General features: G+C 57.2%; 1 protein-coding gene across 2 annotated transcripts; it reads left to right on the forward strand.

Annotated features, from left to right (window-relative positions):
* The first annotated feature begins 66 nt into the window (after positions 1-66).
* PCIF1 (phosphorylated CTD interacting factor 1) lies at positions 67-12,484 on the forward strand. Of its 2 annotated transcripts, XM_086760543.1 has the most exons (17): positions 67-197; positions 441-549; positions 3,333-3,471; positions 3,669-3,793; positions 4,255-4,392; positions 4,688-4,818; positions 5,061-5,215; positions 5,428-5,575; positions 5,775-5,858; positions 6,612-6,711; positions 6,923-7,085; positions 8,300-8,472; positions 8,954-9,040; positions 9,546-9,730; positions 10,233-10,326; positions 10,547-10,722; positions 11,398-12,484. In XM_086760543.1, the coding sequence occupies exons 3-17, from the start codon at positions 3,348-3,350 to the stop codon at positions 11,642-11,644; spliced, it is 2,130 nt and encodes a 709-aa protein (XP_086616669.1). In that variant the 5' UTR covers positions 67-197; positions 441-549; positions 3,333-3,347; the 3' UTR covers positions 11,645-12,484. The 2 variants fall into 2 exon arrangements, with proteins under 2 accessions (XP_086616669.1, XP_086616670.1); XM_086760544.1 differs by lacking the exon at positions 441-549 and having other exon boundaries at positions 105-197.
* The last annotated feature ends 1,584 nt before the right edge of the window (positions 12,485-14,068 follow it).

A 14,068-nucleotide genomic window follows, 5' to 3' on the forward strand; every position in this document is an offset into this window, starting at 1 on the left:
AGGAGTGCGCATGCGCCGAGCGGTGGCCGGGCGGCGGCGCCTGCGCAGTGCCGAGGGCGGGGCGGCCCCGCGCCTGCGCACCGCCCGCCCGCGGTCCCGGCGCAAGATGGCGGCGGTGGGGCGGGCGAGGCGGAGGTGGGGCGGCGGCGGTAGACGCAGCGGTGCCCGGTGCCTACAGCCCCCGACCTCACGCCCAGGTAAGCGGCGCTGCCGCACGGCCGGGGCCTGCCCTGAAGGAGGAGGAGGGGGCGGGCGGCGGCGGGCGGGCGGCGGAGGGGAGGCGGCGCAGGCCCGCGGCCGCCATCTTAGAGCGCGGCCGCCGCCGCCGTGCCCGCCCGGGCTGCGCCGGGCGCCGCGCTCCGCGCTCCCGCCGCCGCGCCTGCGCGCGCTCCGGCGGCTCCTCCCCCGCGGCGCGCCGTAACGGCCTCCTGTCTCCGCAGCGGCCCCCGCGGGCCAGGCGCGGGACGCCCCGCTATGAGGATGCGGCCCCGGCGCGCCAGCGGCGAGCACGGAGCGACGGCCACGCGTCCCGCCAGGCAGCCCGCCACCGTAAGTACTCGCCTGCCCGGGCGCGGGGCCGCCCGGCCTCCGCCCCGCTTAGGCCGTGCCCCCGGAGTCCTCCCGTCCAGCCTGCAGAGTTGTCGCCGCCGCCGCCTCCGCTCCGCACTCGCTGGGCCCCGGCGCCCGTAGCTGCCCGCCGGTCCCGGCCCGCCGCGCCGAGGAGCTCCGTCCCGTCACCGCCTCCGGGAGGGCAGCCCCGGGAGCTGCCTCCGCGCTGCCCGGCAGCATGCTTTCGCTCGGCAGACGCGGCCCCATAGTCCCCAGCGCGCTTGCCGCACGTGTGTGTGCCGCCTCGGGAGCTCTGTTCTCTGCTCAGCCCCTGTCCTGCCTAGCCGGGCGCGAGGGCTGGCTCTCAGGAGAGGGAGAAGCACTGTGCAGGGAAGCAGTGGCCTGGCTTCCAGCCTCCTGAAGCAGCCGTGGCTCTGGGAGGAGGGAGAACCTTGCTGTGTCCCAGGGGGCTGTCGCTGCTCTCCTTTGTCTGCATTTGCTGTTGTCTGGTGTAAAATCCTGCCTTGGTGAAATGGAAACAAACAACGATCCTGTTTGCTGTACTTCTTTACTTTGTCTCTTCCGCCTTGCTGTGGTCTCTCTGGTTGTGCCGCTGCTCCTAGGTTGTAAGCTCTCTGGGCAGGGACGGCGTTCTACTGTGTCTGTGAAGTACTGTATGCATTGCTGTGGTGTATAAAAACAATGCCGTAATCACCATAAAACGCTCTGGATCCCTTTCACTGTCCAAGTCCCAATACTAGTTACATAAAAGTAGAGTTGCTCCTGTCAGGACTTCTCTTAGTTTACTTTTTCCTTTTCCCAGACCTCGGACTTAATACTCACCAGTACTGGTCAAGGGATAGAGCTTCTTGTCTACTTCCACCGTCCTGGTTTATCCATAAATGGGAGAAGGCAAAACCCCATCTGACAGCTGTTTTGAGCGATTGGTGGTGAAAAACACCAGCAAGTCGCTGCAGCTGGTGTGTGCTCTCTGGGCTAGGAAGGTGTTGGTACCGAGCGCTGTCACTTCTGAAACACATGGCTCGCTTTGGGAGGTCTGGTCCCGCCAGTACGTACCAGCCCGTCGTAATGTGCTGCCTGCGTAACGCGCAGGACGCATCAGCGTGTGCAAATAGATTTTCAGTTTAAGGAGGAAGGGCTCTAAACAAACCCTTCAAAAGCGACTGCACCTGCAGTGCTGCCTGGTGGGGCTCGTGCCTTGCAGCCCTAAAGCCCCGGGGCTCGGCTGTGCTTCCTTGCACTGACGGCCCGATGCGAGGCCGAGCTGCTGCTGGGTCTCCTGGAGAGGGCTGGGCTAACCCTGCCACCTTGGCAGCTGGCTGGGGTGGAGTGTCTGCAGAGAGCACGGCGGGCTGGAGTTCAGGAGGAAGTGTGAGTAAACAAATATTGCACAATGCTCGCCTGCTGAGGTGATTAAATGTCCCTGATTGCTGCAGTATGCTCTACGGCAGGCGCTTTCGCCCGTGGGCTTGGTTATTGTTATCTGCCTAGTTCTGAGCAGAGACCAAACCCCAGGTTTCTGCAGTGTCACGCACCTTTCCTTGTTTGCCCCGGCTGGAAACATCTTCTGAGGTGCTGGAAGGACCAAGTGTTCTCAGCCCTGGCCTGCGTCACGCTGATTCCACAGCCGGTCCCGTAGACAGCTTAGCTAGCGCCCGCTAATTCTTGGGTTGTTGTTGGCCCCTCGCGTTCTGCCCTTCTGAAACAGCTAGCAGAGTTGTTATAGGCAAGAAGGGGAGCAAGAGTGAATAAATCCAAAATAACTTAGCGTGCAAACCACATCAGAGTTTTTACTCAAGAGATGAGATAACAGGGAGCCTACTGCTGGGGCTGCTGCGGTGCTCCGTTAAAAATCTCACTTCTGTAAGCCAGAGCGTGCCCCGTGGGCCTGACTTCGGTGTTGTGTAGCGTGTCGCCAGGACCTGGCTAGAGTGGAGTGGCTGAGGCGATGGTGTAAAACGCCGTGTTCCCCCGGCTCATTGCACCCAGGGCTGCCAGAGAGGAGCAATCTGCAGTGCTGTTTCAGAAACTTCCCCAGAGGGAAGAGTGGTGACTAAGAGGGGAAAAGCCTGGCTCTTTCTCTCCAGCTGGCAACGTTAAATTATGATTGAGAGGAGTTTTATTGTTTCAACAGACCTTTTTTTGTGTAACCGTCGTTATGCAGATGAGAAAGTACCAAAGGCTGAAACAGCCTGGCTGAGGCCTTACGGAGGAAAATAACTCAGGAGTTCCTGACTCCTGGCCTGCGGTTCTGTGCACCACGGAAGTTGTTATTAGTGAAGCACTAGGGCTATTTTATATAGCAGAAGTTTTTTAATAGAAGCCTTTTGTTTAAATTATGTGCAGTTCTGTGCATGTTGGTGTTGGTTTAAACTGCTTCTGAGGGTAACAGCTCAGACATGGCTAGCAGCATTAGCGTGGCTGAAGGTGGTCTGTGTCCACAGGAGCGTATTTTGGTTTTTATGCTCCCAGTCCCACGTGTGGGACCAAGCACTGCACTCTGAGGAGGGGTCTGGCTGAAAAGGGAGTATTTTGAGGGCTGGCCTTAAGAGCTCCCTGGCCGACACCATTTAAAGCTCAGCGTCCCCCAGAGCTGGTTGTACCTGGGGTGACAGGTGTTTTTCAGGACTTGCGCGCTGGATGGAACGTACTGGTTCAGACCCTGTTTCATTGTCAGAATGAACTTCTGGTGCTGCAGAGTGGGCCAAGGGATCTGGGCTCTTTCCTACTGTAACACGGATGTTATGTGCATTTACTCCTAGTGCGGTTGCTGAGAAATGGCCAATGAGAATCACGGAAGCCCTGCGGAGGAAGCATCTCTCATGAGTCACTCACCTGGCACCTCCAACCAGAACCAGCCCAGCTCCCCCAAACCTATGCGACTGGTACAGGACCTGCCAGGTACGGACTCTGCCTTTGGGAAGGTTCAGCACGGAGTTCTGCAGGGCGCTGGTAGCAGGGGAGAGAAGGTGAAGCGAGGCTGCCGAGGGAGGGTAGGCGCGGTGTGCGTTTCTGAGCGTGCTGTGGCAGTAGTGGGGACCTGAAGGGCAGGGCTGTTTGGGGCTGCTCCTCCCCTGACTCTCTCACTGTCTTCTCAGATGAGCTGGTGCAGGCTGGCTGGGAGAAGTGCTGGAGCAAGCGGGAGAATCGCCCTTACTACTTCAATCGCTTCACTAACCAGTCTCTGTGGGAAATGCCGGTTCTGGGACAGCACGATGTCATTGTAAGTAAGCGCTCATCTCGAGGGGCTGTGCCAACACTGGGGTAGGCTGCAGGGGCAGGTGCCACGGTCTCATGGACTTGAGGTTGCGCGTGTGGGAGCGTCTTCTCTGCCTTCAGAACTCCTCGCTGAGTCCAGTGTCTGGCGTGGTTCTGATGAAGCGTTCCTCCCTGAGGTGCACACTCAGGTAGTGCTGTTCCAGGTGCAGTGCGCTACTCAAAGAACACTCAGTCTGGGGGAGTCGTGTTGCATTTTTCTCATCTAAGTCTTAAAAAAAAAAAGTGTACAGACACAATACAAGAGAAATTTTAGCTTTCTGCAGGTGTGAGTATTGGTGTCCTTATTTCTGTTCACGTGGGAGCCTGGGGCAGTGAAATGGGAAGTTAAGAGGTTTATTGCCTTCGTTTGGGACTGTGCAGTGGCAGCTGATGAACTAACGTGTGCTGTTGTTCGGACGCTCACAGTCAGACCCTCTGGGGTTGAATGCGGCTCCGATGCCACTGGAAGGTGCGGTGATAGATACCTCTGTGGAGAGCAAGCAAAGGAAGAGGAGATTCTCTGAGGAGGTTCCACCGAGCGGCAACAGTGTGAAAAAGCCCAAGGTGGGTCTGGTGCTGTGCAGCAGATGGGCTTAAGGATGTTGTTCAAACTGAAACCTGGCAGGTCTGGAGCTTGGGCCTGTTTTTTTTGAACTGTGTGCAAGGTCAGCCCACAGCTGGCAGTCAGAACATAGGGGAGTGGCAGCAGAATCGGGGTCCTGCCACGTTGTGGTTTCTCTCCTGCGTGTGCTCTGGCAGCGCACGGGGGTGTCCTGAGTGGTGCACGGATTGTTGGTGTGCTGGGCTGCTTCCCCTGCCCTTTCTCTGAGGGACAGTAATTCATCTTTTACATGCGCAGGCGGACGTCCCAGGGAACCCCGCTGCTCAGCCAGTCCCCAGCTCTCCCAGTATTCCAGGAACCTCTGTTTTGAAGGCATGGTGTGTTTCACCTGAAGACAAACAGCAGGCAGCTCTTTTACGACCAACTGAGTGAGTTGTCTCCCTTTGTGTTCTCTTCTTTTCTCAGCGATAGGTTAGGGACACCTGGTTTTCTAGACGTCTTTAAAGAAGAAGAATCTGAGGGACGTACACCCCCCCGCCTTATCTTTGCAAGGAGTCTCAATAGTTCAATTTTCTGGCTGGAGAAACAGCCCAAGGAAGCATCTTTAGAAGTAATATGTGATAGTTAGCCAATTATCTGAACGTCCTGATGCCGTTTGCTTCTGCCGTAGAGTATATTGGGACCTGGATATTCAGACAAATGCAGTGATCAAGCAGAGAGCACCATCTGGAGTGCTTTCTCCACACCCCGAGGTGGAGCTGCTTCGATCCCAGCTCATTCTCAAGCTGCGGCAACATTATCGTGAGCTCTGCCAGCAGCGCGAAGGTAAGTTTCTGTTGGGTTCCCCTTATTTGTCTTCTCAGTCCTGCAGTACTGTGGGGTTCTTCCTTCTGGCTGTCTTGTCCTTGTGGTCTCTGTTTGTGATGGCCGTACTCTCTGTGACATTGTTGGTTGTGAACTCGTTAGGATCATCCTTATCAGAGCTTCTGGGCATCTCTTTATCGTATTCATCAGACCCTTTTTCTGTGCTGCTCCAGGGATCGACCCCCCCAGGGAGTCCTTTAATCGCTGGATGTTGGAGAGGAAGGTGGTTGATAAAGGGACAGATCCTCTGTTACCAAGTGACTGTGAGCCAGTAGTGTCTCCTTCCATGTTCAGAGAGATCATGAATGACATTCCCATCAGGTACTGTCCAAAGACAGGGCACCCTGCTGGGGTGATTTTATCTTGGGCTAGTCTGGTGATTTACCTGCCACGGTTCTGTGCTTTTGTTTTTCACTTTGCTGGTGAAGTGGTAGGGTGCTGGTGATGTAAAGCTTGGGAGCTGGCCCTGGCCTCCATGGCAGCAGTGGAACTGATGCGTGCGAATTTCTGCTTACCTCAGGTTATCCAGAATCAAGTTCCGTGAGGAAGCCAAGAGACTGCTCTTCAAGTATGCCGAGGCTGCGAAACGGCTGATTGAGTCCAGGTAGGAGTTCCTCTTGCAGTGCTGTCACGTTCAGAAAAGAGGAAAAGGTTGTGGAGGCTTTTAGAAAGGGCTGCTGCATTCCACCTTAGTCAGCGCTGGTCGTCGTCTTTTTGAGGAAAAGCAAGGTTAGGAATGTACAGACAAAACCAGTAGTGCTGGAGGTGTCTTTTGATGGTAGCGTTACGGTAAAATCTAATGTTGGGAAGCTGAATGTATGCAGAGACCAGTGGGAATTGTGAAATACTGGACATGGAATGCTTTCTGTTGCTGTCTCTGACAAAAAAAAACAAGAGTGCTTAAGCACTCGCTGCTTCTAAAGAGCAACAAGCTTATAGTGGTATTTTATTACACTGTGTAGGGTTTTTCTGCCATGTTCTGCCACAGGACAGAGTCGAGGAAGGTAGCCTCATGGGGATAATAAAAAGCTTGTGAACGGGGCAGTTTTCTCAGAGTCACAAGCTCCAAGCAGTGACTGATCTGAAATAAGACGCAAGACAAAAATGGACCATTTCTGTGATAGATAAATGCTTTGTCTGCTGGCAGGCAGCTACGCTGTGTTTTGGAGAGAGCGTGGCAATCCCGTGTCGTACAAACGGCTGGAAGCGCTTTCAGAGGGCTGGAGGGAAGTGACAGGGTAGGGCCCTGAGGAAGTGTCAGCAGCTGTGTTTCCCCACCGGCAGAAGACCACTGTGGTAGGATGGAATATATTGCTGTGCCGCCATGGGTTAAATTTTGCTTCTCCTTTTTGTGCAGGAGTGCTTCACCAGACAGCAGGAAGGTGGTGAAGTGGAATGTGGAGGACACCTTCAGCTGGCTGCGACGGGACCATTCTGCCTCTAAGGAGGACTACATGGTCAGTATCCCTCTGCGCCCGCAGCCGAGCGCGGCGAGCCTAGGAAAGGATGGGGGCCGTGCGGGGGCCAGAGGAAGGCCCTTCCGGAGAAGGCGGCGATTGCTTTCCTTGGCTTTGTGGAATGGAAGTGACAGCGGCGTGGAGACTCTGCATACCTCTGGGGAGTCAGGAGGCGTTGTGTAAGGAGCTCTCTGGTTCTCTGATTCTGCAGGACCGCCTGGAGCACTTGCGCAAACAATGTGGGCCCCATGTGTCTGCTGCAGCAAAGGACTCTGTTGAAGGCATCTGCAGTAAGATTTACTACATATCCCTCGAATACGTCAAGCGGATCCGGGAGAAGCATCTTGCCATCCTCAAAGAGAACAATATATCTGGTACGCAGTCAGCTCTGAAGAGCCGTAGGGCTTCGGCACTGCAACGTAAAGGCAGCGCACTCTGGCCTGTCCCCTTCAGACAGCGTTACCTGCTGGGAGGGCTGCTCTGAGTCCATGGGGTTGAATTGAATAGAGTCAGGAACAGCCAGTCCAGTCACGCGGTGCCTAAGCCGTGGCAAGGTGCCTTTCCGTCAGGTGCCGTTACTGGCTGTAGTACCCCGTACCGTAAAAGTATGGTTTGTCAGGATTAAGTAGGTTGTTAGGAGCTGACCGCGCTGACCAGGGTGTTAGTTCGTTTCCCCGGACCATGCTTCTTTGCTTTGCTTCTTTGTGAATTCTGGGGACAGCTGACACTGCCCTTCCTCGTGCCGAGCGCTCTCTCCTCCTTGTGTTCTCCTTTGCCACGGTTCCTGGGTTCTAAGCACCTTCTGCACCCCTCTGCCTCTCAGCGTGTCACTGTGCACCCTTCTTCCTTTCCCAGCAGAGGATTCACATTCCTTCATCTTTTCTTTGTTTTACTCCTAGTTTACGTCTGTACTTTTGCCTCTAGTCACCTTGTCCTTCTTCCATGGTCCCTGCTTCTTTCGTCACCACTGTTCTGCAGTCCTTTTCCTTTTCTGGACCAAGCTCTCCTCAGGCTCCCTTGGATCCCAGTGTCTGCTTGGTTTTGCTGCTTGTCTTCCCACCTCATTGAATCGTGATTGCTCCTAACCGATCTTTCCCATGATCTCTCTGTTTTCCTGCTGAAGCCGAGGCCAAGCTGCTGTCTGCGAAGGTTAACCACAGGGTGGTAGGAAGATTCCTTTGCCTCCTGCGCTTGACGGCCTGGGACTGTTTTTTGTGCTTTGGATGAGTTTGGGGCAAACTGAAATAATAATGATAATGACAAGGGAAGGGTTTTGCTCATCTGGAACGTGCCTGACGATGCCGGAACGATTGTGTGCAGTCTGCAGGTCTGCTCTGTTAGAGATGGAGAAGTACTGTGAAATGGGTCCTCTCTGTGCTCTGGCAGCGGGGATGGAATTAATTTGGGGAATCAGCTCTGAACCTAGGTAGCTGCGTGCAAGATCGATGAAGGACCATCACAGTGGTGTTAGGGTGACCAGTCTGCTCTTCAGCACTGTTCCTGTCACTGAGCGTTTTGAGGCGGAAGGAAGATCTGGCCCAGACATCCTTGGGTTCTCACGGGCTGCCTTTCTCTTTCTTCTCCGTAGCTGAGATAGAAGCTCCTGAAGTCCAGGACAGGCTCGTATACTGTTACCCAGTGAGACTGGCCATCCCCTCCCCACCACTCCCCGGCGTGGAAATGCACATGGAAAACAATGTGGCATGTGTGCGGTACAAGGGGGAGATGGTGAAAGTGAGCCGCAACTACTTCAGCAAGCTGGTAAGGGCTGCCTGCGTGACCTGTCACAAGCTGCTCCTTGGTGAGAGGTTTCCTTTCTCCTCGTCCTCCGAGAGGAGGGACTCTGCGGGGGGACGGAGCGCTGACCTGGTGGGGGCTGTCAGACCCTGCCCTAATAGCAGCAGAAGGGAGGACAGCTGCCTTCACCTTAGCTAGGGTCAGGCTGGGAGTACTTACATGGTGTTGCATGTGTGCGTTGGGTACGTGCTGCGCTGCAAGAATGGTGGTACTCGCAGCAGGGCAGCCCTTGCTGAGAGACACTTGCTGACACGGCACGTTCATTCATGCTGGTAAAGAGCTCGTGGCTCGCTCACACGGCAAAGCAGATGGGCTGACAAGCCTCCACGCAGAGCCCCACCTGCTCCTCTTGTTCATCAGCATCCCTCTCCGTGTCGTGGTATTTCGTGTGCCGTCCTGTCTTTGTTGATTCTTTTGTGCCTTATGGCTGGGCTTTCTCTTCCAGTGGCTTCTCTACCGGTACAGTTGCATTGATGACTCTGGCTTTGAAAAGTTTCTGCCCAGGGTTTGGTGCCTTCTCCGTCGATATCAGGTACTGTCTCGTCATGGTTCTTGTGCATCAGAAAGCCTTAGAAATAGTGGGAACTGAACCCACTGTCTTTGCTCTGGGGGGTCCGCAGCTCTGGAGCCTGGTGCAAAATGGGGCTTAAACTGGGTCTGTTGTCTGCTCCCGCTGAGCAGAGATAGGACTGCGGTCTGGGGAGCAATTGTGGCCTTGTCAGGAGACCTCGGAGAGGGTAACGAACACTTTCACAAAGGAAACCTTCAGTAGCGCTCGACTCTGAGGGCCAGCTGGGGGTTCCTGGGGGATGTGTGTGAAACTTGACAGTTGGTTTGAGGGGCCTGGGTTGGGTGAAATACCTGAAGAGCATTCTTGGGTACATGCAGGGGACCCACACGAATTTGAGAAAGGATGAGGGGGCCCAGCATACCTAGAGGAGTGGGTGCGTGGACGTGTGGCCCTGGGTCCGTGGTCACTGAAGTGAGCGGCAGGAGCAGGAGTGCCGGCACGGCTCACCGGGGTTTGCTCTCCTCAGATGATGTTCGGTGTGGGTCTGTACGAAGGAACTGGTCTGCAGGGGTCACTTCCCGTGCACGTCTTTGAAGCCCTCCACAAGCTCTTCGGAGTGAGTTTTGAATGCTTTGCCTCACCCCTGAATTGCTATTTTAAACAGTACTGTTCGGCCTTCTTGGATACAGACGGGTATTTTGGATCCAGGGGGTGAGTCTTACGTTCCGGTGCGCTCGCTGTGTTTCTGCGTGGGTGCGTGCACGTGCGATGACTCACGGCAGGCTGATGTGTCTGCCTGCGGGGCGGTGGCTGGCTGTGTGAAGTCTACTCAGAAGGAAGTGTACTTCAGGCCTGCCCGAAGACGAGGGGTGGGCACAGAGTGGCTGTGAAAGCGTCAGGAGCGTGCCGTTAGTCCGGCTAGAGGGCCCTGGGCCCCGGAGTCGTGCAGTCTGTGGGTCTGCCAGCGCTCTGAGGAACGGGGGGAGGCCTGGGCCCCGGGGCAGTCAGCTCGAATGAGCAGCCACCTTCAGTGACGACCGGTGGCGTGTGTCCCCGGTGACCAGTCCTGCTGTTAGAAGCAGGAGCCCCTGTACTGCTGGGCGCTCAGGCTTTCTGAGAGCGTGACTGCCTTTCTGAGGAAACACATGGTTTTTAAGGTGTGAAAATTAGGATTCTAGCCTCTCTGATAGGGATCTTTGCCTTTTTTCTCCAGCCCGTGCCTGGATTTCTTCCCTATAAGTGGCTCTTTTGAGGCAAATCCTCCGTTCTGTGAGGAGCTGATGGATGCCATGGTCTCTCACTTTGAGGTACGTTTGCTCACATCTGGAGCTGTTCTGAAGGGAGCTGTGCAGTCTGTCCTCTTCCCTCTGCTCCCACACCCTCACGGCAGGGCGGTGCTGCAGAGGACGGAGGACGGCGACTGCTGCGGCATCGCTCTAGAGACGGGAATGTTTCCTTTCAGTGGAACTCCTTACGCGTGTCGTTGCTCTGCCAGCCCTGAGAGTGTTCATTTTCTTGTTGAACTAGAAACTGCTGGAGAACTCCAGTGAGCCTCTCTCCTTTATCGTCTTCATCCCCGAGTGGCGGGACCCTCCTACACCAGCCCTGACCCGCATGGAGCAGAGCAAGTTCAAGCGGCACCAGCTCATCCTGCCGGCCTTTGACCACGAATACCGCAGCGGGTCTCAGCACGTCTGCAAAAAGTAGGCCCTTTCTCAGCTCCCTCCGGGATTGCATTTCTGAAGCCGTATGGCAGAAATATCCTATCCCGGGTTGAAGTCAATGGGAAGCAGGGAGCAGGCGAGGAAAAACGCAGTGCAGAGTCCCTCTGGATTTTTAAGACAGGCATAGAGAGTGTTGTGGATTTCACGTTCGTTTGATGACTGCTGAGGTATTTCGCTAACAGAAAGCTCCTGAGTGGTGTATTCCTTGGGCGCAGGTGTGGTGTGAGCAGGTGGCGCCTGTGGCGCTGCGGTGACGGTCTGCGCTGCTCTGCCAGCCCCCAGGCCAGTGAGCCCACTGCAGCTGAGCCACGCGCCGCAGCAGTTCAGTGTCACCTGGGGGGAGGCAGACGCGAGGGGCAGGAAGGATCTCGGTCCTCAGCGGAGCAAGCTGGCCATTGCTTTGCTGCTTAAGCAACAAGTTCAAGCGACAACTTGTTTAAGCAACAAGCGCTTGAACAGTGAGTTCTCTGTAGCTGGTTACGGTTGGTGCCGTACCGTGATGAGTCCCCTGCACGGACAGCCGTGTCCCGGTGCACGTGCTGACACAGAGCAGGGAGAGGGGCAGGTGCTGGGAAGTGGCTCTTGGGGCCGTTGTGTGGCTCCTGGGCCGGTGGGCCCGGGGAGGTGCTGAGCGCCTGTTGCCTTCCCTTGCAGGGAGGAGATGTACTACAAGGCCGTGCACAACACAGCCGTCCTCTTCCTGCAGAACACCGCGGGCTTTGCCAAGTGGGAGCCCACGCCTGAGCGGCTGCAGGAGCTCGTTGCAGCCTACAAGCATTCAGGCCGGACCCTCAGCTCCTCATCCTCCTCCTCCTCATCCTCCTCCTCCTCCTCCACAGCAGACAAAGAGCGGGAGCTGGGCCGAGAGCAAAGCAGCAGCCGGGAGACCAACCCCAACTAAGGCACAGAGGTGCGAGGCAGCAGGCGAGGTGCCGGCGGCCCCGAGGAGGCGTGCCAGGGCTGTGGAGAGACTGCTGGCTGCGTAGCACCGGCCCGGGGGACTCTTGCTCAGCAGCTCCACGGCGCCCGCTTTCCTCTGCGAACTGCACGCCGCTGTGCCGCGGAGCGCCCGGCTGCCGGCGGAGAGAGGAGGCTCGGCTGTGGCCCTCGCCGGAGGGCAAGGGAACCGGCGTGGCGCAGCAGGAGGAGCAGGCGGCCCTGTTGGCGCCGGAGTGCCGAGGGAAGGGGCAGCCGGAGCTGGGACGCACGCACGGGTGGAAGGACGGTGGGACAGATGGAGGGACGGATGGCAAGCGCAAGTGCTCGGCGCCGAGCGCCGTGGCTGGAGGGGCCCCAGCAGCTGGCCGCAGCCCGGCACCGGCCGGAGAAGGACGGGCAGAGCCCGGGGGCTCCTGCGGCTGGACCGGCACCAGCACAGCTCCGTGTCCATAGTGTAAATAGTTCTGTCCGTGGCGCCCCTGCTCCTGGCGGGGCTGCTCCCATCGCATCGTGTTTCTTTCCCACGTGTGAGTCCCGTGTTCGCCGACGCTGTGTACCGTAGCGGGGAGGAGCAGAGAAGAGGAGTTTCTTTGGTGTGTAAAGACGTCTTTGCAGCTGTTTTGTAGTCGTTGTGGTTTTTATGCGGAGCCTGCGGGCTTTATTTAACCTCCTTGGGTTTTGTTTTGTAAGGATTAATTTAACACCGCTAACCATTTTATTACTTTTATCAAGAAGAACAAAGTCTATTTTTGATTTCTGTTTCCTAGTTCTTAGGAACATTAAAAGCCAGCATACAGCTCTGCCCCGTGTCCGTGCCTTTCCTTCTCTGTCGGCCAGGGGCCTGTGCTCACCCCCTGCCCCCGCCTCGGGCTGGAAGGTAGAGAATTACTGGGGTTTTTTTCAGAATTATCTGGCATCTGACCGTGTCGGTGCTGCGCTGCCCTCCTGGTGAATTTCTTTTCCTGATGACCAGTGTGACCCTTGCCCTCTTGGTTCGTTGTCTGCTGCTGCGCTGAAGAGTTTGACTTGTGGCTCTCAGGACGTGCAGGCGGCTGTGATCGCCTCTTCAGCGCGGAACCACCCAGCTTCTGCTCGGGGGCTCGGCGCTTGGGAGCTTTCCTGGGCAGAGGGGCCTGGGGTTGCTCCACGCCCTCAAAGCGCGGCTGGGCTGGGCTTGCCCTTGGTCCCGCCCTGTCCCTGCTGCTGGGTTGGGGAGTTAACTACACCCAGGCAGCTCGGGCCATAAAAAGCGGTGGTGGTTCTCTGACGCGGCTTCTCTGGGGTTTGGGAATTTCCTGGCTCTGCCTCTGGAGCCCCCTCTGCCTCCCTGGCCGGTGTTACCATCCCGAAGGAAAAGGCTCCGGGGTGGGTTAGCGTTGCCTGGAGACCTGGAATTCTGCAGCCTTGCGGGGCCGTGTTTCTCAGCCCAGATCAAACGGGTCGCGAGGTTTATTGGTTAAAAGCTGGGAGGTGAGGCAGCGCTGTGAATCCTGCTGGCTCTCTGCGGCCAGCAGCAGCGGTGCCGCGGTGGTGCCGGTGCGGCTCTGCGGTGGGCAGGAACAGCCCAGCCCCGCGCGCTGCCAGCTCAGCCTGCTCCCACCTCCTCCGCAGCTCTCCAGGGATGCTTTCAGCAACAGAGACGAGACCACTGACCTCCAGTAACAACCCTTGGAACAGCGGGGACTCCAGCAGCGATAACAGCAGTTTGAAAAGCCTTATTCCCTTTTACTCATGATTTTGAGCCAAGGCAGGCTGCTCCTGCAGCACAGGTGCCCAGAGGCACGCACCCATGCTGGGAAGTGTCAGCAGCCCTCCCCCTCGGTCAGTGTCCTCAGCGCTCCGTTGCCTTGCTCCCTCGCGTGACAGCCAGTTACTTTAAGTATTTACTTGCCATGGTCTCACGGTGGAGACGTGACACCAGTGGCCAAGGAGCCCCGCGGTGCGGCTCCTCTGCAGAACGCGTCGTTTATCTGCACAAAGCAGAGGTAGAAGGGTAGCGTCAGGTTGACCACTGCAGCTTCCAGAGGCGCTGCCATCTCCAATGCTTCTCCTGGACGAGTGAAGGGGACAGGGGCTGAGCAGGGGCGCTCTGGGGCTGCAGCCGAGCCCCGTCGGCAGCAGTCTGGGGGCTCCGGCTCTGGAGGAGCGCAGGGATGAAGTGACAGCCGCTGGAGGGGCCGGGGTGGGCGGTCGGGGCAAGGAGCAGGTTCTGCTCACAGGGCTGAGCTGCCCGGTCCTCGAGGCAGGGAGACCGGCCGGCACGGGCACCCCGGTCAGCCCCATGCGGGGTGGTCACTGCCACCCTCCTGGCCAGCAGGCAGCAGGAGGGGGTTCGCCCTGTCCTCACTAGGGGGGGGTCAGTGCTGCTGGCCTGCCCGCAGCCCTG

This window comes from Chlamydotis macqueenii, chromosome 16, assembly GCF_036417535.1.
Source record: "Chlamydotis macqueenii isolate bChlMac1 chromosome 16, bChlMac1.mat, whole genome shotgun sequence".
NCBI lineage: Eukaryota > Metazoa > Chordata > Aves > Otidiformes > Otididae > Chlamydotis > Chlamydotis macqueenii.